Raw genomic sequence first — 27624 nt, 5'->3', positions numbered from 1 at the left:
GCGGGGGATTACTTGTGAATTAGAACAGAACAGGCCCGGTCACAACATCAAAGCTTTCCGTATGTTAGCATCCATAATAATAAGATATAAGATAATAAGAGCAACAAAAAACTATCGCACTAGCCGCGTGATAGTTTCTTATTGCCCGACTGAAATGCTGTGAACACCAGGCCTGCAAAGTGTTCATGCGATGACCAGTATTTTTTTCAATTTGCCAGCACCCTCACGTTCCTGCGTTCTTTGTGTGTTTTAACCTGCTCCCCCCCCCTTCCCACTCTCATCATATTTCCACTTGGTATTCTCCTTTTTGTTGCCCTTACGTCTCCCGTTACCCGCTACATCCTGCCGATCAGCTTACTGAGTATTTTTGTTCTGGTTAGTGCTCCAACATTTATCATACGACTCTTCCTCTCCGCCTCCTCATTTGTTCTGCCCCATTTCAATGGGAAGTGTACAGTAACAACGCACTGAGCACACTTCAGACCGAGTTTACAAACTTTCACGCACATTTTAGAGCAAACGACACTACTTGACCAGGAGAAAACATTCTCTTGATCGCGGACAGGCACGCCACAGCAGGATAGCGTCAACTGTCCTACCGGCGCCGCATGAGCTGGCGCAGTATCGCCCTAGCCTTCCGTCTGTGCCGCTGTGCCGTTTCCCCGTCGGGCACTGGCTAGCGGGCGCTCTGCGGCCGGGCTCTCCGTCGGTGTGGGGCGTCGCTCCGGTCGCGATGGCGAAGCGCCGAGTCACGTGACGATACTCCACCGCTCTCCGAGGCAGGGAGGGGGATGTAGCAGCAAGCGAGGCAGCAGGCAGCGCCAAGGCCGGCGGCCGCCCGATCCCGAGGCAGCCCTTCCGGCGAGCCCAGGGCACGAGCCCCCCGGCCCAGCTGCAAAACGGCGGCGGATGGCAGCGCGCCCCAGGCGCATCGCGTCACCCGCATGGATTACCTGGGCCGCAGGTCAGCAACACACTCTGCGTCTTGCACGCGTTTTGAACCCCTACCCCAGTGGCTGCGGCGACTCCGAGCGCCGCTAGTCCGTGCTGTGCTCGCAGCGAGCCCCGCCAAGACAGTGGCGCGGTGCGGTGCGCTGGCGCGCCACCGTAGTAGAGAAGCCGTTTCGGCTTCTCTACTAGATAGAGCCGTTTCGAAGGAAAAGCTCCGCATTGATTTCGCCCAACGACTTTGCATGATCTTCCGCGCCAACACTAAGTCGAAACATTCGCGAGAAACGTAGTGTGTACTTGCGTGGGGCTTCCGCAGGCCGCGCGGTATTGGGGATGTTCGAGCGAAGGCGCGCGCCAAAAAGTGCAGGCACCCAACTGCAGCACGCCGTGTTCACCTTGACACCGGCGTATTATTTTTCCTCTCTTCGTCGTCGCCCTCGATTCTCTTCTTTTTTTCAATCCCATTCCCCTCTTTTTCACGATACTGAAAATGCAAGCCGAAGCGGATCAGAATAGCGTGCGCGGCTATCGATGTAAGTAAGCACTCCCTTAGTTTCGAGCTCGCTTCTCGTAGCCGTGATTTTTTCCTGCGGCGCTCGCCTCTCCGACTCGAGCGCTCTGCAGCAGCAGGGAACTGCTTTCTTTTCGTTCTTCTTACGCGATACTCATTCTGCCGTTCAGTTTTTGCGGTGAATACGAGCAATGTCGACACGATCGGCAGCGAGTGGTTGTTATCCACTCATTACAGCGTGCAGCTGAAACGTTGCTTTACTGAAATCACCGTGAGCAAGTTCCCCCTCCCCCGCGTTGAACGGCTTTGCTTTCGATTTACCAGAAACCTTGGCCAGCTCAGTTCAGTGATGATGTTGATCAACCAGCGGCTCGCTTTTCTTTACATTAGCTGATGCTGTCTTCAGCGTTGGTGACCTTCCGGGCGAGGTACCCGAGGAAGGTCGAACGAGCCTCCGGTCGACGCAGTGCACGTACCTCCGTTCAACCTCCTTCGGTTGAGGCGCGGTGCCTATAGAGTCCGACGCAGCTATTCGTCACGGACAGCTTGCGATGATCGCGAAACAAGGTCACTCGGTTAACTTCGTCTTGCCGCAGCTTCTCTAACGGCACTTTGTCGATCATTGCAGTGTGTATATATACGACAACGTGTACGGGCATTTCAGAAATACAGTTTCATTGTTATGCGCATTGTTGGTGCGCTGTTTCTTTGAGGACGTACAGCGTTAAGAAGAGAACTAGACCTTTTCATTCTTTCATCAACAACTGGTACTATACACGTTCATTAAGAGATAGACGTTGACACTAAAGCACTCGGAGCTCTGGTCGAACGCTTTAGATTTTTCCAACCTGACGCGTTTCCGGCCGCCCTTCAGTTCGTGCGATGCTAGTATCGTGCGCGCTCGCTTCTGCGGCATGGCTCTCAATTTGCGAGGCTTCTTCCTTTGTGGTGGTACATAGCCTTCGCACCGTTCGTTTTCTCTGTGAACCTCGTGACATCGCTCGCTTTGCACTCGGGCTGTACAGGAATTTTCATTTTTCGCTTAATGTGTGCGTCCCTTCGAACGTTCGTTTTGTGATGTACTACGCAAGTGTTGGTGTATACAAGTAAGCATGGTAATGACTCGCGAAGCATAACCCTTTTTTATACATCTGGGAGAACAAAGTTAATGCAAGACTGAATAACTTGAGATTAATTGGTGCTTAATGGTCCGTAGTGGTACTGCGAAACATTGTCGAAATAACTGGGTAACATCATAATCATTAGCGTAAATCAGGGTGGGAGAGTCCGGACCCCCCTTGTAATATGGCTGGGGGGGGGGTGACACCCCTTGCAAATGTACCCCCATTACGTTTAGCTTTAGCACAATATACACTTGAGTCAATTGACAATTCAGCATAGAGCATTGAACTTTTTAGGGCTGTTTATTTTTAGTGCTACCTGTGTTCAATACCTACCAGCTGCGTGGGACTATGGAAAGAGCGAAAGCCGCTCGATCGGTTCGAAGAAGATTGACTAAAACAATACAGTAATTGCACTCGGACCCTATGGTCGTTTTTGAATTTTATATCCAACCATTATTTAATTGTTGCGTAAGTGAAAATACAACCCGTAACAAATGGCCTCCATGATCTCGTTTGGGTCCTCCCTTGCAACTTTTCTGCATTTACGCCACTGGCCATAGGTGACAGACAGGCTTTTTTTACCTGCACGTTTGTGTGTTCTCTGCATTTTACATCTCCAACGGGGGTCACAAACGCTGAAAACACGGAAAGATGAGCGTACGTACATAACCATCTACTACACCAACCCGGCGCCTTGTGAGTTAAATTAGCTAGTTCGCCGTAGGTTACGACAGAAAGTACGAGCTAATGTATACGCGCAGAAAACCTTACGTTAATTCTGCCAAAACCACGGGACGTCATATGTCGTCTCAGAAAAAAATTCACACGAAAAATCGGGTAGAATTTGATGCAGGAAGTAGCGAACGTTGTCGAGTTCATTTTGACTGATATTAGCTGATGATGGCAATGTCGATGTGCTTCTGTCGTTGGGTCTATACACGAAATGCTCATGTAAGAAGGACTGCGTATACACCACACACACGTACAGATGATTATAAGCAAAAGCACATTCCTCCGACTGGTCACAGATGCTATTCACGAACGCTATGCAATGCATAATGTGTAAATGCATTGAATAGCGTTCGTGAATCACAATATCCTCGCCATAAACTCGCTTTAAAAAGATCACCGTGCACTTGTTTTTGTTTTTGTTTGTGAAAGAAACATCTTCGAAAGAGTTTCATTACGTTGTCTGTGCAAGTACGTTTCTTTCGTGTTGATAAGTCATGCGCAATATATCGTGTATGCATTTTTTTTTGTAACGACCATTTGCACTACACCCTGAAGCTCATTCACCAGCTTTTTCCCTCCTTGTCTCCTGCAACATACCGACTCTTACAATGAATGAATGAATGAATGAACTTTTTCATCATAATTATACCACCATACAAGCCTTAAAGGAGCAAGATTGATAACTCAATAACAATGCACACCCAGTGCAGATAAGAAAAGATGGAGCCAACTAGCTCTGCGGAATCATTCTTGCTTTGAATCTTTTCGGGCCTGAATAGTAATGCGGTTTAATTCTGCGTATCGGTGAACTTTTCAGACAAAAAATGTATAAAGTTACGGAAGAAATAATGAAGTAGACCGTACGACACTATGGGCATACTGAGAGTTCCTTTGCGGAGTTCCCATTCAGTTTGCCGGTATTTCCCCGTTTAAATGGTCACGGAACAACTCGACTGTCCAGCTCGATTACAATTAGCGAACGAGCGAAAGCGATCGGAGCCGCGCCAGCTTTTCGCCTCTATTAAAACAGTGCCCGCTTCCCGAGCCCACTTTCTCATTTAGTGGCTGCGTGTGGTGCCTTTCCTCTGGAGAGGTTCACGCGATATTTCTCAGGCACAGACCGTGCGGTGGATCCCTTATCGCTCTCGTTCGTTTGTTTCTATTGGCTTTTCTTTTTGTGAGTCGCTACAGAATTCTATAAATAGAGAGCGGAAGTAGCTTAGCGTGCATGTAAATATCAAAACCAAGGGACATTGTGCATGCGACTACTACTCTTTTTTAGAGGGGGAGAGGGAGTGCAGCCAGGTATGTATAGACGCTTATGACTCTGCATTTCCAACGTCTCCGACAGTGTCCTACATACATTGGCCGATAATAATTTCGTTCCATTTAATACACCTTAAAAGCCCTAAGACATTACATGAGGGTGGGGCGGGGGGGGCATACACAGGTTTCTAAACAGTTCCAATAAATGCAATTGGTAACAAATCAAATCGAACAAAATACAGAGAAGTAATAAATGTAGCATCGGGTACGTACACAAAGAAAAATCCAACGTGATATGGTAGGCGCATACTGTTAGAGAAACAGCGGATACCTACATGCTTCAATAAGACAAAATACCTGTAATGGTAACAAAACAAAAAAAAGGAAAGGCGAGACAAATGTAGCATCGCCTACACAAGGCAACTCGACATTCCACGGTAGGTGCCTATTGTTAGACGAAATGGCAGGTTAGTTTTGAAGTACACCAGCCAGCCCTATGCAGTGGAAAGAAGGTTTGGCCTGTCACCATGTGACGCAGCAGGAACGAAAAATTGTAGTGGCTTTGTTGTGGTATAGGCCGGAATGATGATAATTATAAGAAGAATGACGGTTTAATCATCTGTACCACAAAATGTCACCAAGATAGCTATATAAATCGTTCTACATGATTCACTCGTACATTTATAATCTAAAACACATTATCGACAGTGAATATTTTGTTTGTCTGCGCACTGTCACTACCTATGTGGTATTATAATTCTAGCCGTCGTTTACTAGGCGTCGTTTCGTAGCACCGACAGCCACAACCAACTTCACTTGACGTACGTCGTCAATTCGGGTTGCTTCTAACCAATGCTACATAAACTCGGGGCCAACTCTGATGACGCGCGTTTAAATACGTGCAAGATGCGTAAATATTTTTAGAGACAACCACTGCACCGATTTGAATGAAGCTTGCTTGCTGCTTTTGAGCGAAATAGTTAAATTATAGCAAGGTTTTATAAGCAGGTCTCTATTGATCACTCAGAATTTCTGTAATAGAAAATTAAATTGACAAGTTTGTGACGTTCCATCAAGAGAAGTATAAGTTGTGTTTGTGTGCGTGCGTGTGCGTGTGTGTGTGTTTGTGTGTGTTTGTGTGTGTGTGTGTGTGCGTGTGTGTGCGTGTGTGTGTGAGGTACACCTGCTATAGCGCTGAAATTGGACAAATTGGGTACAACTACTTACAGATTACGCTAAATTTTTTTCTTCGAAAGTGTTACTCGGTTTAAAGGCACACTTCGTAGCAGTGTATAACACACCGATTTTGTATAATTTAATTTGTATCTGTACACGAATTTCGAAATTGTGACACCGTTTGTCAGTTCCGACTTATGTTACAAAGTTGTAAAATTCATATGTTCGATTTCTTTTCTTTAATCACGCGTTTTTCCATATCTTCAAATAAAAGCAAAGATGTCCGAAACAAAAAGTTCACTTCTGACGGTCACCAGATCATTGTTCTATATTCACTTTTTTCATTTATATTCCAGCAAGCCTAATCAAATTTTGTTGATTGGCCTCTACCACTGACAAATGGTCCAAGTGCGCGATGTCAGTGTTACGACACCTTAAAGTGACAGTGAAAATTGCCATAACGTATTAGTATTACGTCACAACCACCCTGTTAACACTTAAAAAACACTTAACAAAGTTTATTTTCGACGTTGCTGTAGGGTAAGCAGGCGCGTGAATACAGACACATTTAGTAACGAACAATGAGAACACAAGATAGATCAGAAATATGATAAGTTTTTTTTTCTTTCAATTTTGTTCAGATAACTGGCCGGTATTTTACAAACATGAAGGACCAGTGGTGAATGTGATCTTCGCACGTTCCTTTCCCAGCTGTGCATGCTCTTTTGCCATCATGGTGTCGGCTGACTACCGATTACACCTACACCCAGAGGCGCATCGTTTGCCAGTTTATCGGCATGCTGGCGACGTTCTTCCGGGCTTTATTATTCTGCACAAAACCTGTATATGTAAACATCTTCCGCAGAAGCTTCTCTGTCTGCGCAGAATGTTTTGTGTACTAAGCTGGCACAATGCATGCGGTTGTTGTTCAAGGTGGCACCTATACCTCTCAGAACTGATATTCGGCCGCTTCCTCTGGGGATGGCCCAAAGGATCGCCCCTTCCCTCCGCCTTTTTTCTCGCTTTGCTGCAGGCTCCTCCTCTCTATCGCACCGCGAAGACTTGGGGTGAGTGTTCAGCGGGCAGTGTCCCTAACGAGCTGTCAATGAATACGCCATTAGCAGGAGGAACAGCGGTGTTTCGAGTTTTCACTAAACTTCAATCAAGTAAAATTTGTACTCGGTGTGTCACTGCCTAAATTTTTTTTACTTCTGTTCGCATTCACTAATGAAGAATGTTTTGGAAAATACACGGCCCTTCCTTCTTCCCCGCTCCGTTTCTCGGGGCCTTTCTTTCTTCCTCCTCGCCAGAGGTGAAATATCTTCGCTCAGCAAGAACTTTGTGTTTACTAGATGGCGACTGAATTTGCTGTTTTTTGTATTTGTAGTTTTCATTCTTTTTGACTGCGCACAACTCTCCCTCACGCTTTACAAAGTCTCCAACGTAATGTTATTTTGCCTTTCGCGTATGCTGTCACGCTAGTGAAGTAGAAGTGAGAATCAACCTGAACGTATTCCTGAATCCCCTGACGTATTACGCGCGTAAATGACAGGACACACACACACACACACACACACACACACACACACACACACACACACACACACACACACACACACACACACACACACACACACACACATATATATATATATATATATATATATATATATATATATATATATATATATATTGAATTAACTTGCAGATAGCACATTTGAAAAGGACACTGACGAAGGCCGTGCCACGGCCGAAACGTTAGTAAATACGATTTCCTTTTCAAATGTGCTATCTGCAAGTTCTTTCAATCGTGCCTTTCCTTGAAGTTATATATATATATATATATATATATATATATATATATATATATATATATATATATATATATATATATATATATATATATATATATATATATATATATACTGTCTGTCTGTCTGAATCGAACCGCAAGCATTCTGCATGGCAGTCAAGTATTCTACAGCAGAGCCATGCCTGGTCTCTAAACTGCTTTGGAAAGAACTGCAATTGTGCTTGCAGAGCTGGTTATGTCCATTTTATAAACATTTAATTTGTACTTCTATGATACAGACGTCTCGTCGGGTTAACGTCATTTGAACACTAAAACGCCAACCACTGAAGTTGATCGACGTAGTATTATCCTCGGCTACCATCTTCGCAAGCACAAGCACTACATGTCAGCTTACCTCTTCTAGTATATTCGTGGTACCCATGTTGCTGTTGGCATCATTACGCTATTCTAAAAAAAAAACTCTGGTTATCTAAAACGTGCGTGATTGTTCAACGTTTGTACATATATTGAGCTTCATTTCCTAACGTTTCGCTCAATAAAAAAATTACCCCACAGCCACCTATTCTCCGCATGCTTCGCACAGCGTCGATTCTCATATGGTACGTGGTATCTACCAAATTTGCGCATACATATGAGTATTCCATATATCAAACTACAAAGTGCATTGCCAGTCTTGCTGCCCTTGTCAACATACAACATAACTTTCTTTATTTCACCAACTACGTCAAGAACGCAGCTTGTCTTGCACAAAACAGCTGTCCTGTACCGTTCGTGGCAGATTATGATGCGTTTAAAGGAGTATACTGACGTGGATTCGAAATATTTTCGGGTCTCTAAATAAGAACGCGGATGTCGAGAATCCTAAAAAAAGAATGTTGTACAGTTTAGAAATGCACTGAATTTATTTTCAATGCCTCTAGCTGAAAACGGCAATTTAGGTATTGGTATCGCGCTGAGTGGCTTCGTAGTGACGTGCCAACTCACGTCTGACTTCACGAGAAGACAACAACCCGCGACGTTCAAGTGACAGCTGTCAATTGGCTGTCAGTCGCACGTGCTTCACGTGAAAAAACGACGAGCGAATCGTCGTCCAGAGACTCTGACAGCAATTTCTGCGATTTAGGCCGCGTGCAGGTCACCGAGTTCCCAAACACAGTGAACTGCGTTGCCATGTTGGAATGATGTCAGTTGAGGTGGAGCTGTCTTGCAGATGCTGGTCGACGAAGGTTTATATATATATATATATATATATATATATATATATATATATATATATATATATATATATATATATATATATTCCTGCGTGTGGAGAACGTCGTTAGTGTGCGGCGTGGGAAATAAGAATGTGCCTTTTGGGATGCCTCAAAATGGCGTCAGCACTCTTGTAAAGTAGAGAAGCTGAACGTTATTGCGACAGTATAGTCAGCGCGCACAATTTCTTTATGTTTTATTTAAAAAACAAAAACAAAATGAGGATAACATAGCGGGAGGTGACTATACTTCTAAATTTTGAACCAATATGTTTGAGGTTTAATGAGGAAAATAAAGTTCTGAGGGCTCGCTTGGATCCCCGTTTGACGCAACGTTAATGAAAACCAGCAGATAATAAAACCAGGAAAGGTGCAGTTATCTCTGGCGTTTCAAGTGTATCGAACTAATTGCCATATATATATGTGGCAAGTGAGGTGGACGAAAAGGCAACTTACCACCGGCAGTAATCCAACCTCTTTTTTGTTTGTAAAACCCCCTGCAGTAATGCCACTATGGCGTTGCAGGAACTCTGTAAATAATAAAAAAAAACATTCGGATTAGGCGCCCGGTGCTTTGATCATGAGCTATAATGGTGCTCGTCTCCTAGCCCGCTTTTTGGGGGCATTCACGTGCATGCAAACCTGGAAAGTCGCGGCACAAATGCGGTTTTGTAGCTTTGCTACAAAGCTCCAAAGCTCCATTTGAAAGTTGCATCGTTGACGGGGAACTTACGTTTCTTGGTGCTTCAACTGGAAACGTCAACAAAACAGTGGTTTAATATAGTTTTGTTAGCGAAATTTATTGCGTCGGTTTTTGTTGCTTTAGTAATATTGCAATCCGCACGACATTCTCATTTTTTTTGCTGCGTAACTTTTAACTGGCCAAATTAAGACTTAGATGTGTTATATATTACGACTTTCAGCTATTTGTTGCCTAGCTATTTCAACTTTACTCACGTTGCAAGCTTATATAACGACTTGGAACGCTTTCATTTCTAACTATAGCTCGAATGTAGTCGCAAACGTTATGCGACTTTAGAAGTGCGGAGCGTTTCTTGTGTCATGGTCCCGTATCTTTGTGAATTGGAGTAATAATTCTGTGCGTAGGATGAGCGGAAGCCACATTCTGTCCCTGAATAGAAACCATTGTTCGGCGGCGTGCGCACTTGGAATAGTTTCCTCCTAACTTCGCGTGATGCGCTCGAGGGCAATAGACACAAAAGCAAGAAGTGCCCGTTGCGCGAATTTGTGAAGAGCGCGAGCAGAAGACGTTGTGCAAGTGGTATAAAATGTCTGGGAAACGACGAGAATTTGGGTTAAGAAACAATCGAGCAACTTCCCGGGCAAAAAAGAGGAGGAGGGAGTCATAGAGGGAAGGGACCGCTGAGGCTCTGGTATTCAGCATAAATAATTCAAACGTGGATGAGAATTGTTGTTTGCTTTAGTAAATATGTACTTTTTTCACCGTCTGCGCGCAAATGTGTTTAATAAATCATAAGATGTATTTAAAATGGTAATTTTGTAAATTGGTCGTTACCCTAAGGAATTCCAATGAATAAATAAATGCCACTCAGTTGCCTTTGAGTCGCCGCTGGCATTTCGTGGCGAAAGTCACGAATATATATGAATGTTTCAAAAGAGGGGCCGAAATCCAAAGCGAGTCGCGACGGAAAGAACGCGCTTCGGAAAACGTTTTTGCAAATTGAACTAGCCGTCAGAATGTATGACAGTACAATCGTTTAGTTTTTGCTAACATGTTTGCTAAAAGCTAAGAGCTCAAATTCGCTTGCATACTAAGAAAAAAAAAGAAAGTGAAGGTGAGGGGTGGGATATTTGTTAATCCCTTCGGTCAGTACTGGGTTCCCACGTATACGACCCCCTTAAAGGAGACATGTTAACTATGTTTTGGATCAAACGACACCCCAACGATAGTATATCGATCCCAAGAGACAGTTCAGGTGCCTCTTTGAAGAGAGTCATGCGGTATGTGGCCAGTGAGGAATCATAACAAAAAAGGACTCTTTTTTTTTCACGAAGACAGTGTGTCGGAGAGTGCTAGTATAAGTAGGGCATTGTTACGTGAATTTAAACTGCGTTTCCGACGAGGCACCACAGCATAAGTGGGCATACTTCTACTCATGGTGTATCACACGCCATGGTTGTGCATAGTGGTTATGGGGCTCCACTGCTGACCCGAAGGCCGTGGAATCAATCAATCAATAAATAAATCCAGTCAGTCAGTAAGTAAGCCAATCAATCAATCAATCAATCAAGTTCAAACATGTTCTTCAACTGTTCTATATCTTAAGCTAAGATGTCGTTTAACGATTATATAACTCTGCCTCTTGTCTGTACATTTCTGTACGTATAGTTGCATAAATCCAAACTAGCATCGTGTGGTACAAATCCAGATGTTCCTCACAAGTTCCCGTTTTACCGTATTTCATTTAATAAAGTGTAGTGTTCACAGTTCAAAGGATAAACTTGGCCCACGAATACGATGTTAAACTTGCCGCCTGTTGGGCAAATGGCAACAGTATACCCAAACTCATGGTTGCTAACTAAACGTAGCACACATCAGATCGCTGCTGATTGAGATGAGTGGGCGCACCTAAATCAAGCATATACGTTGTGGTGCTGGTGAAAACATTTATTAGGCCTTAACACGGACACGTAGTGGGCTGAGACGATACCGGAGGCTGCATAAACGATTGTGCGATGGAACGACTGCAGACAATTAAGAAAAAAGTTAATCACTAATTTAGCAAAGTAATCTAATATGCGCACTCGACGACACAAGGGAGCTTTCGAATAGCGTTCTGTAAGCTAGCGGGCGTTGTGGTAGTAGCGTTTGCGTATGGGTTCCATCTGAGTTGTCGCAAAAGAAAGATCAGAATGAAAGGTAGTCTTATAAAATCAGCTCTCCAGCAGTGCTTCGTTGCGCAATACTGACTGAACTGTCTGTCGGCACCGATCTTAAACTAATTAACGAAAACTTACATAACGACATGCAAAGCCTTTTAGCGGCACTGCAGAAACGCACGTGTCACGTGATTTACTTCGCGAGTGAATTAGCGAAATCTTATATAACGACGACCAAAAACGCGTATATTTAGTGCCTGCTTCATTACTGAAGAAACTTGAAGAATAAGTGAAGGAGCAGCAAACGCTTGTACAATGCCAAGTGAGCGAGCATGACAGAGACCAACGCGTATACAATCAGTGATAAGCAGAACAATGTCATCAACAACCTTCTCGTCCTTCACCCCCTCCCCCAATGCAGGGCAGCGAACCGCACGTGCGTCTGGTTAACCTCCCGGCACTTCTTTGCATCTCTCCAGTTTTCTCTCTCTGCTAACTTGTTTAATTTATCAGCCTCTTGAGACGAGAGAGATTCGCGAACAATGAATGAATAAATGAATGAAATTGTCGTGCAAGAAATGCCACCGGATCCAACTTTACGACATTAAGCTTCGCAAAACAACTTCCCTCGCCGAAACGTCAGCTGTGTGGTATTCCCTGTTCGACAACTTCTCACCAATACAAGCCACCACATTTTTTTTCATTTTTTCTATGATTTTCAGAATTCACACAACTATGCAATAACGTCGCCGAAGTCAAGATTCTGACAAGATGGAGTCGTCTGCGTGCTGCCTCCTCTTCGCATTCAAACATTGGCTACAAAAGCGGTCCAATTATTTGAAGACTTTTCATCATTTAGCGTACGTGCGTGCCGTATCAGGGGTCGCGAGTTCAAATCCCGTGAGTTTGTAGCAAGATTTTTTAAGTTTATTGCTAAATGTGGTGTCTCGAGATGGATCGTCATCAAATGCGTGCATAAACCTCCGGGTGTTGAAGAAGTCGACCGCGACTCCTAAAATGGATCTTGCATGAAAAACGACCGCTGCTTCCTTGAGCAGTATCGCGAAGGAGCAACTCTTCTTAAGAAGAGCAACCACACCCGTCCGAGTGGCCGAGTGGTCATGGTGCTCGATTGCTGACCCAAAGGTCGTGGTGTCGAATCCCCGCCGCGGCGGCCGCATTTTCGGCGGTGGCAAAAAATGCCACCGGCCCATTTGCGGAGCCCTTCACTGCGGTGTTCCCAATATTCATGTCGCGGTTTGGTGACATGGAAATCCTACAATTATTACATATAAATAGTACCCACAGAGGGAGGGGTGACTGTTCTTTCTAACTGTTCTTACTGAATTGGAGTGCTCTCTTTCACAAGTACCCTATACTTCCTCATTTACTTTTCAGTGTGTATTTTAGGGGTGAAGCTCCTTGTGGTCTAGGGATAGTCCATACCTCCGGCGTAGCCAGCACAGCTAGGGTATCACAGACGGACAGACGGATGGATAGACGGACGGACGAACGCTCCACTCATCACCATTCACTCCATGAATACGCTGCGATTTTTTCCTTGGACGTATCCCTTGTTTGAACCCAACTATACAATAACCTAATTATATTGGGTCATCTTGGATTGTTATCCCTTTAATTTCGTTCTGCTATCCCGAAACGGTAAAGGGGAGGTCCTGCATGCGGTCGGCGGGGATTCATTGCGGGATTCGGAGGAAACCGTGCTCCCGATTCAGCCCAGCGGTGCCGCCGCCGCTCGGCAGGCCGTGATCGGCATCGACTGCTCCACGCACACGGTCACGTGCCTCCTCGCACTGCGTCAGAAAGGGGAGCCGCGCTTCTTGTAGTATATACACGACAACGCCGCCGCCACGCGGTCGCCGCGCTGGTTGTCGCCCCCAATGTGGGAGCCTCCTTTCCCTTCTAAGCAGCCCTCTTTCCCGGTCGCGCAAGGCCTCCCGCTAACCCTTTTCTTCCCGCCGTTTCCGTGTTCGTCTCATTCACGCGCTTCCTTCCCCAGAGCTTCTCCCCACTCCACTCCGTCAGCGGCGCATTGTGCGATATATTTGCCCGTCCTTAATCTCTCTCTCTATTGGCCCTCCCGGCCGTTCGTCAGCTTTCTTGCTCGATTTTCCGCAGCTGTTTTACGAGCGCTACCTTCTTTGCCTCGAATGCTATGTTATCAATACCAGCTGAAAATGTATTGGCAGAACGATACCTAAAAAAAAGAAAAATAGGTACAGCAACGCACTAGTAGCGCGAATACTGTTGACACAGCGAAGCTAGTGGCCTTGTCTTCCTCCTTACCCTCGTTTGCCTTTCTCACCCCTTGCTATCGCCCCGCCGCGGTGGTCTAGTGGTTAAGGTACTCGGCTGTTGACCCGCAGGTCGCGGGATCAAATCCCAGCTGCGGCGGCTGCATTTTCGATGGAGGCGAAGATGCTGCCGTGCGCTCAGATTTGGGTCCACGTTAAAAAACCCCAGGTGGTCGAAATTTCCGGAGCCCTCCACTACGGCGTCTCTCATAATTATGTGGTGGTTTTGGGACGTTAAACCCCATATATCAATCAATCAAAACCCCTTGCTATTTTTATGCTGTACCTCGCTGTGTAATGCTTTTTTCCTTTTTATTTTTCATATGTCTTTCTTTCATTACAAAGAACGACCGCGTTATTCCCTTCTGGCGCGTCTCGTCTTTCTGGTGCGATTCGTGACGCAGGAACGGCAATTCAAGTAACGTCATTACAATGCATACACTCGATTGGTTCATGTACGCGAAATGTCAGAAGTGACTGGTCTCCTATACACTGTTTTGCCATGCAGCCACGCACCCTTTCTTCCTTGTCCCTAATGAGTATTGCGTGCGATTGACTGATTTTTGCTTCACTTTGTGTGTGTGTGTGTGTTTTTTTCTTTCAAGTACGCCAGTAGGGATGACGGCTTTTAGCGGGCAAACGCGAAATCCCGATAGACGCACGCTCAGTGGCTCATGGCCCTCTTACATTGCACTACATGAGCGGCTAGGAAGAGTTATAGCGAAGACGAGGAAGGAACCACTCCCTCGTCTTCGAACGCAGAGTTGTTAGGGGCCCTTTAACATCCGCCTGAAAGTGTATCAGAATTTTCGACCTTCCGCTTTTGGGAGCGCAAGCTCGTGGTTTTGTTTTTAGCGGCAACTGTAATTCGAAGTCTGCGAAACGAAGGAACGCGCATGTGTAGGCACTTCACTTTAATTGCTCGTTGTTAGTACAGCTGGACATACTTGACCATTTACCCTGCCAATAGGTATTGAATTTAATTGAATCGCGGTTCTGGCGCATAAAAACAACATAATTATAATTTCCCTTGATATCGTGTTGGTATCGTGATGCATTCAAGGATCAATGCCATTTTGAAAGCGAATTTTCCCAACTTTTCCTATCGCTATACTTAGAGAAAGCTTGTTATGTTTTAGTACTCATCGTACTTCACGTCTGATTATTTCATGGCGCAAATCATGCTAACTGAGGATCTTCTGAATTTTCAGTTAGTTTAATTTTTTTATTTTAGTGGCCCAATCTTTATCGGCTTCTGGCTATAGGCACAGCCACTTCAGCTTTCAGTATTCTTTCTTTCTTTCTTTCTTTCTTTCTTTCTTTCTTTCTTTCTTTCTTTCTTTCTTTCTTTCTTTCTTTCTTTCTTTCTTTCTTTCTTTCTTTCTTTCTTTCTTTCTTTCTTTCTTTCTGTTAGCTATAGGGAGTAGAGTACAACGCGCAATAACTCTACTAAACGGAAGTGGTCATGGCACCAACAGTTAAACCTGATCGTACACCTACGCGTAATATAGAGAAGATCGCTCACAGATATCGCCGCTCGCGTTTCATGCAAGTTCAACAAAAGAAAAATAAAAACGAAAGGAAGGTGATAGCCTTATAGTCTCAGTTGCCCCAGCCAAGAGTTGTTCGGAAAGCGTGCATTTCGACCATTAGTCGTTCACGCGCCGATTGTTGAGCGGCATTATTGTGGCTCCTCGGGCGCCCTCGTCTCATCGTGGGACACAAACACCAAACAGATACCCTTTCACTTCATTCCTGTCATCATTTTGCTGTTGTTATAAGCCAGCTGGCATCGTCTGGCTTGGTATAGCTATATAAGAGTCACCGTGGTTTACCGATTACCGCGTTAGCCGAGCACTATGCTATACGCAAGCAACCGCAGCGGCGTATGGCGAATAACTCCGGACAGGTGCTGCCGACGTCTCGTATAGCGAAGGCTCCGCGCTCTAGCGTAATCGTCTCTGGCAGAAATTAACGTCCCGCACGCCGAAAAGAGAGCAGGAGGGGTCTTAGCGGAGCCTATTTCGGGAGCACCGATCAAGCTGTTCTCCTCTCGGGCCATCATCGTCGACGCGGGAATAGCGGTGCCAGATTGGTTCCCGCGTATACGGTACATAAGCATGTATGCGCGTGGAGCCTGCGTCAGCGCGTGCGTGTGTTTGGAGGGCCGCGAGATAACGTCGGGAGGACGTTCCCGTTAGCTTACCGCGTTCAGCGCTCTCGTGTGCGTGCGTAAACGTGTGCGCCTGTATGTGTTTGCGTGCGTTCGATCATTACCTGTTCTCTTACGCGCCTGGTGTTATTGTGCGTACTTTTCCCTTTATTTTGCTCCTGTATAGCCTCAGTTGTTCGAGCACGCATGGTTCTCCTGTTGTTGTTGCGATCAGTTGTCGACAGGCCTTTTCCGTATAGGGCGCTTGGGCGTCGAAAGGCCCGTAATTTTGGCGTCTGATAAGGGAACGAGAGAGGTGACGGTATAGAGGTAGTTGTTTGTTTTCTTTGTTTATTTGCCTCGGTTAGCGCTGTTCGCTTGTTTCCGTGCCGAGTTCTTCCATTTATCTTGAAATGAGAAAGAATGAACGAAACACAAAGAAATATTTTTAGCAGCACGAGGCGGGGTGGATTTATTTCCAAGCGTCGTTAATTTCCGGCGTTCTATCTGACCAAGGTTTCCTCCTTGTTGTACACAAGCATACTGGAAAAGAGAGAAAGGGGGAATAAATGACGAGGTGGTTGTGAAAGGCATGCATATTAATTCACGCGAATGTTTACAGAAGCAATTCAGATATGTCGGTATATCTGGTTTTAACTAGCGCGAATATTGTGGAAACTGCGGACAACGCAATATAAAGACTTGACCCAAGCACTCTTCTTTGTTTTGTTCTGACGAAATTTAGGTCATAAATTTGTCTTACGACAGTTACGGGTTTTGTGTGTCCGCCGCCTGGGACCATGCGTGGCCTGGTAACGAAGTTATTAAAGAGGGAATAACTGATCGAACTGCCAGTCGATAGAAAACGATCAGAGAGATCATTTAATTAAACGTGTCAGCTATGCATTGCTTTCGGAATTTCTGAGCTGAGTATCCATAGCTGCTAACACGAAAATTCGATAATCGTCATAGCACTCAGCATGGCATCGACACTATACTAAAACCGTCCAAGTAACATTTTGTAGCACTATCACGCCAACGTTGCTATGACTTTCTCTAGCTGATCGTTTTAAATATTATTAATGCTGTTACCGAGCTCGTAGCAAAACAAGCAATACAAATAGACGATTCTTGAAATTGGTCAACTTTTGTCAAGCTGTTTAACTCATCTTTCTATCTGCAGCTACGTCTTGTATTCCTTGCAAGGTGGACGTTACCACAATCTTTCACTGTCGCTATTAGTGTTGCTGCTGGTCATCAATCATTATTACTACCTTCGTTGCGTTTGCTCGGTGATACACGTCTTTGTTCGATGCCTACATTGAGCGTTCAGCGATGTTTAGCGTACAAGTTATTCCAGTAAAAAGTCGAGACCATTAACTGCGTGCGCGAGCTGCGGCTTCGACCAATGACGTCCCTGAATAGGGATGTCGACTAGTTCGGTAAAAATGAGGGGTTTCTGACATGGTTTGCTTCAATAAAGGCTTCTGCTGCTGCTTTCCGCGTTCGTGGTAAGACAGATACTTTGGCTAGTTGGTGATTGGAAATCAACATATTTGCACAGCGCAATATTACGAGTAGTTACGACGTAACTGCACGGCGTTGCTTGGCTGCACTTGGACGAGTGCTTCTTTACCGCCATGACTACCCTTATTACTACCATAGAGTTTCCTTAAATTAACTAGAGGGGACTCTTTCGCTGTGATCGTTCACCGACCATGGGAATGATGGGTATAGTACACACATTTGCCTAGTCTTCGTACTTGCGGGCGGCGAATCGTACTTGCGGCTTCGTTTATTGCTGTGTTTCGGTTTTGTTTCAAAGGAAAGAACGAACCCTTTTAAACTTCGGGACCGGATTTGAAAAGGTAAGCCTAAAAAAATAATGTGGTGAAGCACGGCCGCTGAACATTTGATAATTTTTGTTACGTGAGAAAACAACTCCAAGCCACACGAACACACAGGAAGCCAGAAGCAGGCCAGAAGTACGAAGATTAGACAAATGCGTGTACTATACCCATATTTCCCATGCTGGCTGAAGCACCGTGCGTTGCAGCTTCCATAAACACTAGCGCCAGATTTCCCTGTAGTGTATATTAGAAAACTCCGTGATTATTATTATTATTATTATTATTATTATTATTATTATTATTATTATTATTATTATTATTATTATTATTATAAAGTAGCAAACCAGACGTCGTAATCCTTGTCGACTTCCCCACTTTCCGCTATTTTATTATCTCTTTATGTCTTTCCTATTATATGTCATAATGTCAACTTAATTCTGGGAAATTCGCATGCTGTAGAATCTGCATTGAAGAAAAGAAGAGCTCGCGCATCTTTGCATGTTAGCGAAACCTTCTCGTGTTTTTAGAGCACGTTGCACGAAAATACAACACGCGTACTGCACACAGACTGCGGGACTCGTTTATTTACAGACCGCGACGTGTCTGTGGCTTTGGATCTGATCTTCGCGTGTCTCACGCTGTTATATGCGTTCGTGAATGGTGAAGCGAATTGCCTGTTTAGCAGCTTGCGCGTCGACAATCGCCGCGACGAACGCGACATTTATATGCATAGACGGGATCTGGACGCGCACTCTGTGTCGCACTTGTCTGCCGAGTGGTCGAGCGCGTGGAATGTGAATGCTGGTTGCCACCCGCAGGTGCTAACTCGCGATAAACCTATACAAGCTCCCCCGTTCTTGTTTGAATATATCACAACTATCCACTATGACTATGTTTGGTTCAATTACGGCGTCGTTTCCTAGGTATTTTTTGCAAACATAGAGTCTATAAAGTGGTCACCAATCAATAGGCTATACCCTTTCTCATAAAACAAGGACACCAAACCGTCTTGTTCACCTCCTAGTATCTCCCTTATTCCCTCTTCCTTCTTACCCACGACGTATACGTGTATTAAGCGTCGTTTCATGCGGGCTAGCAGTCCTGAAATTTCAGCTGCTCTAGCTTGTTAGCGACGAAAGAACAACACCGCGCTGACTACGTCAGCGCATTCAAATCACTATAGATGTTAAAGAATCCTAGGTGGTAGAAATTTCCGAATCCCTCTACTATGGCGCGTATCATAATCATATGGTGGCTTTGGGACGTTAATCCCCACGTATCAATCAACCAATCAACCAACCAATCAATGAATCAATAAAATCACTCATCAGTGTGTGCACGCGCTTCGTAAATTACGCGAGTGAAACAAGCACACGTGTAGCGCACAAATGTTAGCAAACGCTGCACTTAGCCGGTTGTGAAGAGATGTAGTAGTGTTGTGTGCGCGGAAAAGATTAATCATTCGGGAAAGGTTGTGATGAAATGCCTTATGTATAGCGTCGTTTACATCTACCAAAAACCTGTCTGCGAAAAGATATAATGCAACGAACGAAACGCGCCCGGTACGGGCTAAAAGGTTTAGTCGCCCTAAATCAGCCATGCGCTGGTAGTATAGTGAACTAGTTCACTATAGCTGTTAGTAATTGTTCTTTCTTTTCTCACAAAGGTTGTTAGAGAGAACGTTAGGTATATACTTACTTTTTGTTTGTGTTGTTTATGTCTTTTACGTGCTATTGAGATCCAACTGAATATCGCATATAACTTGCACGCAATCTGCTTTATGACTTAATTTCTGTTCGTTTTCGTTCTCGAAGACTGTGGTGAGAGTACGATGTGTGAGAGTATACATGCCTTGAGAGGTAGTCGAAAATTTGTGCTTAATTTACGTGGCAAGCTCGTACTTGCATATTGGGGCATTACCGGCAGAGCTTTGCACGCCGACTTGTTTTAACTTTTCTCGGGGAAACTGCCTTGGATGAAATAGTTGCGCTACACTTGTTAGTGGTGCAAACGCATGATGTGTACTCGACTGTCGTTTTGCTACTCTTGCCACCTAGATGAACAGGATGCCGCAATGCCTCCACATGGAGTTTTAAATAACTTGAAACCTCCGGCTTTAGACTATAGTTGTAAGATAAAAAAACGAAAAAAAAAGGAATCATCAGATCTCATGTACCTTGGAGTCTACGTTATGGGAAGCGTGTGGAGGGAATGTGACCATGTGTTTTTTATTAGGCGACACTTCATGAAATGACGCTAAATATATGTATAAATGTTGCACGCTCAGACATAAATGTTGAAGAGTTGCGGATGTTTATATAACCAGTTGTTTGCGCTTAGACAACGATGCCAACATGAACACGAGTATTAGCAACACCAGAAGCGATAAGGTGATATGAAGCGCTGATGCTCGCGGGGAGGGTAAACATTGCTACATAACTTAACTTCAGCGCATGGCGCCTAACTTCAATTGACGTTAACCCGACGTGACGGCTGTATTGTCGGAGTACATATGTAACGTTTATAAAATTGAATAGCCAGCGTGGCAATCACAATTGACGTTTCACGAACATAGGGTCTATTTGAAAAGAAGTTCCGAGATCTGGTGTTGCTCTGTGGTAGAATGCTTGATTTCCATGTAGTCTGCTTGGGTTGGATTCCTGCTTGGACCCCGACATTTATTATTTGCATTCGTCGGGTCAACACTGCCGATCGATGCAGGTTTTTTCTTAACACTCACGCGCTGAAATTGCCCATGTGTCTTCTCATAGTTCCTGGGCTGATAATACCTAAGTGTCATTCACTTGTAGCACATACCCCGCATACCAGTGGCACATTCCCGCCCACGGGTATGTGCCACTGTTTGGCGGGAAGTCTTTGACGCTGCTCGCGGCAGAATTTTGACGTTCATGTCTTGACCAACGCCTCGTATTCATCAAACCATCTTAACGTCCCTTACTAATTTTGTTTCACGCGAAGTTAAGGGGTTGATCACGCGAGCAGCCGACGTAAGCGGCTAGATAGATAGATATGCAGATAGACGCCAGACAAATTCAGACGGAAAGATCAGACAGATTCAGTGACTTTGACGTCGTAGATCCCTAACGCATAGTCATTATTACCAAACGAAGGGATTGAACAGCATTTCCTTCGCTACAATTGCACAACACTTGGAAAGCGCGCCGCCGCGGTGGTCTAGTGGCTGAGGTACTCGGCTGCTGACCCACAGGTCGCGAGTTCGAATCCCGGCTGCGGCGGCTGCATGTCCGATGGAGGCGGAAATATTGTAGGCTTGTGTGCTCCGATTTGGGCGCACGTTAAAGAACCCCGGCCGGGTGGTCGAAATTTCCGGAGCACTCCACTACGGCGTCTCTCATAATCATATGATGGTTTTGGGACGTTAAACCCCACATATCAATCAACACTTAAAAAGTTTATTTCGTGTATATCATTTTTTTTTCTTTTTTGTGGGATTTAGTTTTGATACACCGTCGCACCAGCTTTGATAAACGCGGTAGTGACTTGTGCCTTTCGGAAGGCTGTGCAACGAATGGCTTTGGAAGCTAATTAATTATGCTGCGCAGCTCTCGAACAGGCCAAACTTTCTTTGTAGTTGGTGCACCCTGCCTTCCGAAGCGTGAGCAGAGATTCGAGCTTAATTGTTCGCTTCCTGCCCTCTGCTATCCGCGAGCTATATGTCGTCACGTTTTTTTTTTTTTTCTCTTCTCTCTCGCGTGATTCCGTTCGTGTCGAATTAATCCGGTCAAGCATTGAATGGAAGAAATCGGCGAAGTGGAGAAAAGGTGCGGAGGAGGTTAGTGGGGAGAGGTGCTGAATAGAGTGGTGAAGTAGCGAGGAGATGTGGAAGGGGAGAGGAGCGGGGAGTGGTCTGGAGTAGATTGTTCGCTCGAGTGCTCGGGCGCGCAGACCACCGCGCTTTTCGCTCCGTATCTCGTAGCGCTGTACATCTTTTACTTTTCTTGCTGTTTGTTTGTTCGTTGCTCAGACACTGCGTGTGTCTCGATGACCGTCCCGAGGACTTCCCTCCCCGTGTTGACTTGTGTGCTTTTTTGTTTCAGCTTCGCTTTTCGCGACGTTTACTTGCGTCCTGGCCGAAGAAGAGTGCCTGAGTGAGTGTCCAACAACTTCCTCTTCTTTTCTTTTTTTACCCCCGTTCTTCTTCGTCTTCTCCTTCTTGCTCTTTCACCTTCTTTATTTTTTCTTTCACGCTGACGCGGAATTGTGCTAGAGTGCGTCAGGCTGGCGCAGTTCCCGAGAGACCGAGATGGGATGAGAAAAAGTTGCGGGCTGTACCCCCCCCCCCCCCCCCCCCCCGAGCGCCGGCGGGAGCTGTGATTGTGTCAAAACTCGGGGACATGTAATTGAGACACGAATCTGCCGAGACATAACAGTTTTTTTTTTATCTGAGAGTTTCGGTCAGTATTCTGGAAAGCTTCCGAAAGTTTGCAATGAATGTACACAAGCAGCCTTTGACAGGTTATTAGAAAGCTTGTGCGCGAGTTACATTGCTCATTGTTTTCGTTAAATCAGTAAATGCTTTTAGGCCATAAACTGTATACACTGGATTTATGTACTACGTAAGGTATGTTGAAAGCATTTTGAGAGAGGCGGAAGCTTGGTGGTGGCAGTCCTCGATGGACATTTATCGTAGCGCGCTATCACATAACAACGGTATCATATCAACTGATATTCGTCGAAAGTAAAACACGGAAATTACCAAATTTTCGTTTCCTTGATAAACGCGTACTCAAACTCAGGAGTTGAATGTCGAGAATGACGAAAGATTTGTCATAAAGCGGAAGGTTACGATCGCGTAACCACATTGTTGTGAAATCTCGCCATGCGCTTATTTATTGTTTACTCGGAACGGTAGTCATCAATTTCAAGCTATATAATTTGTGCTTTCTTACCCTCCTTTACATAATATATGAACGTTTAACAAAAAGAAAGGAAAGAAGCTGGTTGAAAGCTACTTACATCATCTATGTATACGGCGAGATTTGTTTTGAGAACGTAATGTAGAATTAAACGCCCAATACGTAACATAACAACGACTTAGTGCTCACAGCTGCAGTAAACAAAATTCGCTTTAAGCCGAACAGTAAAACTTACAAGAGCCAACATCTCTCATAAACTCAGGCGCTCAAATACTGTGGGGTCATTCAAGCCTCTTTACAAAGCTCACAAACATAAGGTCACGTTATTGGATGTTATAGTTCCCACATCTGTGTTATTCGTTTTGCTGTTGTTGGTATATGCAATGTGTAAGCACTTCTGATGTTCTTGTGAGACGCGGCCACTTGAGTGACCGTAAGTTTAGTTAAACGTTAAGCGTCGCAGCTGGATAGTGAACTTCGTTCAAATACTCTTTTTATCTTCATTTTTTTCATTGCGTGGTTCCAAAGAAGCACACCAATCCTTAGATATATTTGTTATAACCCCTCGCGTGACGTTGATTGCTTGGACGTGGCGATGTGCAGACTCGCGCATCCAGTGCTACGACTGCAACTCGGAACAGGAGCCTCGCTGCAGAGACCCGTTCAACCACAGCGAGGAAAACCTGCCGACGCTGAGGGAGTGCCAAGGATGCTGCGTGAAGATCGTCAAGAGGCACGGAAAGCGTATGTCCACTCACTCACTCACTCACTCACTCACTCACTCACTCACTCACTCACTCACTCACTCACTCGTATCATTCGTTCGTTTTCGTTCATTTGTCAATGCTCACTGTTGCATGGGCACTGACAGCCTAAAACTTCATAAACCCTGTAAATATTTTAAGCGCGAAGTATTAACATAGGAGCCATCATAAGACACCTGTCCCTCTTTAGTGGGAAAAGTTTGATACAAACTACACTTTAATTCTTCCTGTGAAAGAAAGTTATTCACTTGTTCACACAACACAAACATCGGGGCATGTGTGGTTAGCGCAGAGGCATATTCTGTTTACATCTAGAACCGTGTTGCTTGTATGTACTTCTACTTTAGCTAAGAATTCCTTTGTCATGCTCGCTATGTGTTTTACCAACACACTTCGTTGGCTTTACCTCAGAAAATAAGGCGAGCATGTTCAGTGGTATTGCGGGTCTAATGATTTACGAAATCTCAGCGACCATCGCTTACGAGCGGAAACAAAATCTTTGAATTCAACGTGGTTCAAACCGACGCTTAGTCAATGGAAACGCCATTTTCACATTCGTGCTAAACAAACTCATGAATCTCGCATCGTCACGTTGAAGCAAATGTACCTGGTTAATTAACTGAAGCGCACAATTAACAGTGCACGACTGCAGCGCCGGCGAGCCGTCAGATGACCCCTTCAGAAGATCTTTGCATACAACTATTATCCAATTTCGTGATGCGGTGTCTTACTACCTGCCGTGCCGAAAAGCTTCGGGACTGCAGCGTGCAGGAAAAAAAAATGAAAGAGTTTCTGACACGAAAACTTGGCGTCGTGCTTCGACTGTAAACACCATAATTTAGGTATACGAAGCCTTAATTTATATTCATAACCGGCTACAAGTAATTGATTGCAGTAAAGTTTATACTACTATATAAAAGCACACTTCAAGCTCAGCGTTGCCTTTGACCTAAAGAAAGCAGGCTGGTCACGTTACTGAAAGCGCCGAAAGCATTGGTCACACCGTACGACAAGCTACAGCGTCCGCCTATGAGTGAACTCAACACTTCCTAAACTTATTTACAAGGTAGTTTCCCGCTGCAGGGACGAAAATCTACAAACTATTTCGTAGCCGTAAGCTGCCAAACTGGCTTTTTGCCAGGCGTGCACTTGGAAGTGCCAGAAGGGGCGACACCTATACTCTTGCCCGCAAAGCACTGAATGGACATTGGTTTTACTATAGCATGACCACGGCGTGTGTATACGCCTTAGTGGCATCTGTGGCTGATGTACGTGTTAAAAAGGAAATGTGAAACGCGACGAGTTTTAAAGGAATGCGCCTACCTACAGGACAAGTAGTAACCGCGGAGCCGAACTATGAGAGGAAAATAACTAGAATAATAAAGATGTCGTGGATGACATTCCGCAAGCATTCTCAAATCTTGAATGGTAATATACGACTAAACATCAATAGGAAGGTATATAACAACTGCATCTTGCCGGCACTTACCCGCGGAAAAGAAACCTGGAGGCTTACGAAGGAGGTTCTGCTTAAATTGAGTACAACGAAGCGAGCGATGGAAAGGAAAGTGATAGGCGTAACCTTACTAAACAAGAAGAGAGCAGAGTGGGTCAGTGAACAAACGGGTTGTATCATAGCTTAAATCAAGAAGAAGAAATGAACATGGGCCGAACACGTAGCGCGTAGGGCAGGTTAAGCACTGGTCATTAAGGGTAACTCAATGGATTCCAAAAGAAGGCTAACGCGCGAAGGCCAGACTGAAAATTAGGTGGCTAGACTAGATTAAGCTTGCAGGTATACCGTGTGGCAGGCAGCAGAAGGCACAGGACCGAATCATTGGCGGAACATGAGGAAAGAACGGCTATTTGGGCTAGTTGGTTAAATTCCATGGTAATAAGGGTTGCAGCGCAAGCACGAAGGTGCTAGAAGAAACGTGAAACGAAAGGCGAGGCAAGGAAAGCGTATCGTGTTGTCCTCTTTGCTTTCCTTGCCTCGCCTTTCGTTTCACGTTTCTTCTAGCACCTTCGTGCTCGCGCTGCAGCCCTTATTACCATGAACATGGGGGAGGCTTTTACCCTGCAGTGGGCGTAGTCGGGCTGCTGCTGTTGTTGGCAATGATTATGGTGATGAAAATGTGACTATAAGGACAAACAGCGGCTTGTGAACATAAGTACAGATTTAGTAACGTTGCGAATTTCTGCCCTGCATTGCGCTTGCTTGTCTCGTGTGCTCAGAGGCATATAGTTTCCCTAAAATTAACTAGAGGAGACTCTGGCGCTGCGATTGTTCAGCCTCCATGGGAATGACGGGTAGGACATGGGTTTGCCTAGACTTCGTGCTTGCGGGCGGAGAATCACACTTGTGGCTTTGTTTACGACTGTGTTTCGGTTTTGTTCCGAATGAAAGAACAAACTGTTTTGAAGTTCGTGACCGGATTTTAATTGTCAATCCTAAAAGGTGAAGGTGGCGAAGCGTGGCTGGCGAGTATTTTGCCGATTGTTGTTTTGTCACAAAACAGCTTCAAGCCGCGCGAAGCCAGAAGGAACGTAAAGTTAGAGGCAAATCCATGTAGTACTACCCGTAATTCTCGTACTCGCCGAAGCGCCATGCGTTGCAGCTCCCGTAGACACTAGCGCCGGAGTTCCCTCTGGTATGTATTTAGGAAACTATACTCAGAGGAACCGCACACTTGTTAGTTGTTTGGTTGTGCGCTCCGTTTTGCGATGATTTCGTATCTCGCCTGCCAGCAAGGAGTTCTTGTGCTTCGATTTGTTCACCAAGAGTTTTCCCGACAGCCGTACACACTTTCCCGAGTGTGTGTCGTTGTTATGACGTGTTCTTTAGACGCTCTTTGTAACACGCATTCGATGATTCGAGCCAGCATCTCGTAACACATACCAATCTCGTTCGTGACATAACAACACATAGTAAGTACGCTAACAACACATAGTAAGCACGCTAACAACACATAGTAAGCACGCTACACTATATAATAGGTGCGCTAATAAATGCATAATACATACTCTATATTCTGTAGTATGTATATATCTACAGAGTGTGTATATAATATAGAGTAAATATTGTATACCGGTTGTTATAGAGTCTATAACAATAGTTACAGCCCAACAGTTAAATCGTTGAATTTCCCGTGATAAATAACGCTCCGAGCCAAGCCACCACGCGTACTACGCCGCAACTTATTTGGTGCCGCATTCGTCGAAAGCAAGATGGCCAGCGACACAGGTCCATATGGAGTGCTGGAAGCGCAGTGCACTCTGTCTCGTGTAGTCCTATCTCTGTGCGGTTTCGGGTTTGGCGAAGGCGACCGCGCCTCTGACCCTTCTTCGGTGGCGCGGTAATCGAGCCGCGTGCGGTCGGCTGGCCAGGCGTGACCAGCCGCCAGGCGGCGCCGACGTGCTCGGCCGGTCCCCGGGAAATGCGCCCAGCCACGCGTTTAGTCCCGCTGGGTTTGGCGGCACTTGTTATGCCGTACCGTTGCACTTCGGAGTCGAAATGAACCCGCGCGGACATTAGTTAACTCGAAATGACCCCGATACCTCGCCTGTGCGTCCGCGGCAGCAGCTCAGCCCGCGCAATGGCCACTGCTTTATTATATATGTGTGCTGTGTGCCGATCAGCTTTCCCACTCTGAGAGTCTTAGGCGGCGCAGTTCGCTCGGCCCTCAAAAGAATCGCCTAATGAGGACGTCACCGGCGGCACTCATGGAACATACAGATGCCTCTTTAAGTGGCGTTATAATTAATTAATGACAGCAGTGGCTCTCAAGAGAGAGCGGGGATAGGGAGAGGAGGAGAGACTGGACCTGGGAAAAGTGGAGTCGTTTGCAAGGCACGCACACGTGCGTACGCACAAACGCAGGCACACACGCTCTTCTATAATATGTGCTTCTTGTATTACAGCGTTTTTCCCTTCTTCTTTCTTTTGCAAAACAAATC

General features: G+C 45.3%; 1 protein-coding gene across 1 annotated transcript in view; it reads left to right on the top strand.

Annotated features, from left to right (window-relative positions):
* The first annotated feature begins 809 nt into the window (after window positions 1-809).
* qvr (glycosylphosphatidylinositol-anchored protein quiver) overlaps window positions 810-27624 on the top strand; it is a 45962-nt gene continuing 19147 nt past the window's right edge. The window contains exons 1-3 of the mRNA XM_075892854.1: window positions 810-964; window positions 22085-22135; window positions 23507-23647. Of these exons, the coding sequence (XP_075748969.1) occupies window positions 910-964; window positions 22085-22135; window positions 23507-23647 (247 nt within the window). The 5' untranslated portion in view covers window positions 810-909. The remainder of the gene's footprint in view (window positions 965-22084; window positions 22136-23506; window positions 23648-27624) is intronic.

The sequence above is a fragment of the Rhipicephalus microplus genome, chromosome 4 (genome assembly GCF_043290135.1).
Source record: "Rhipicephalus microplus isolate Deutch F79 chromosome 4, USDA_Rmic, whole genome shotgun sequence".
Classification (NCBI taxonomy): domain Eukaryota; kingdom Metazoa; phylum Arthropoda; class Arachnida; order Ixodida; family Ixodidae; genus Rhipicephalus; species Rhipicephalus microplus.
This window is presented reverse-complemented; position numbering and strand designations above follow the sequence as displayed.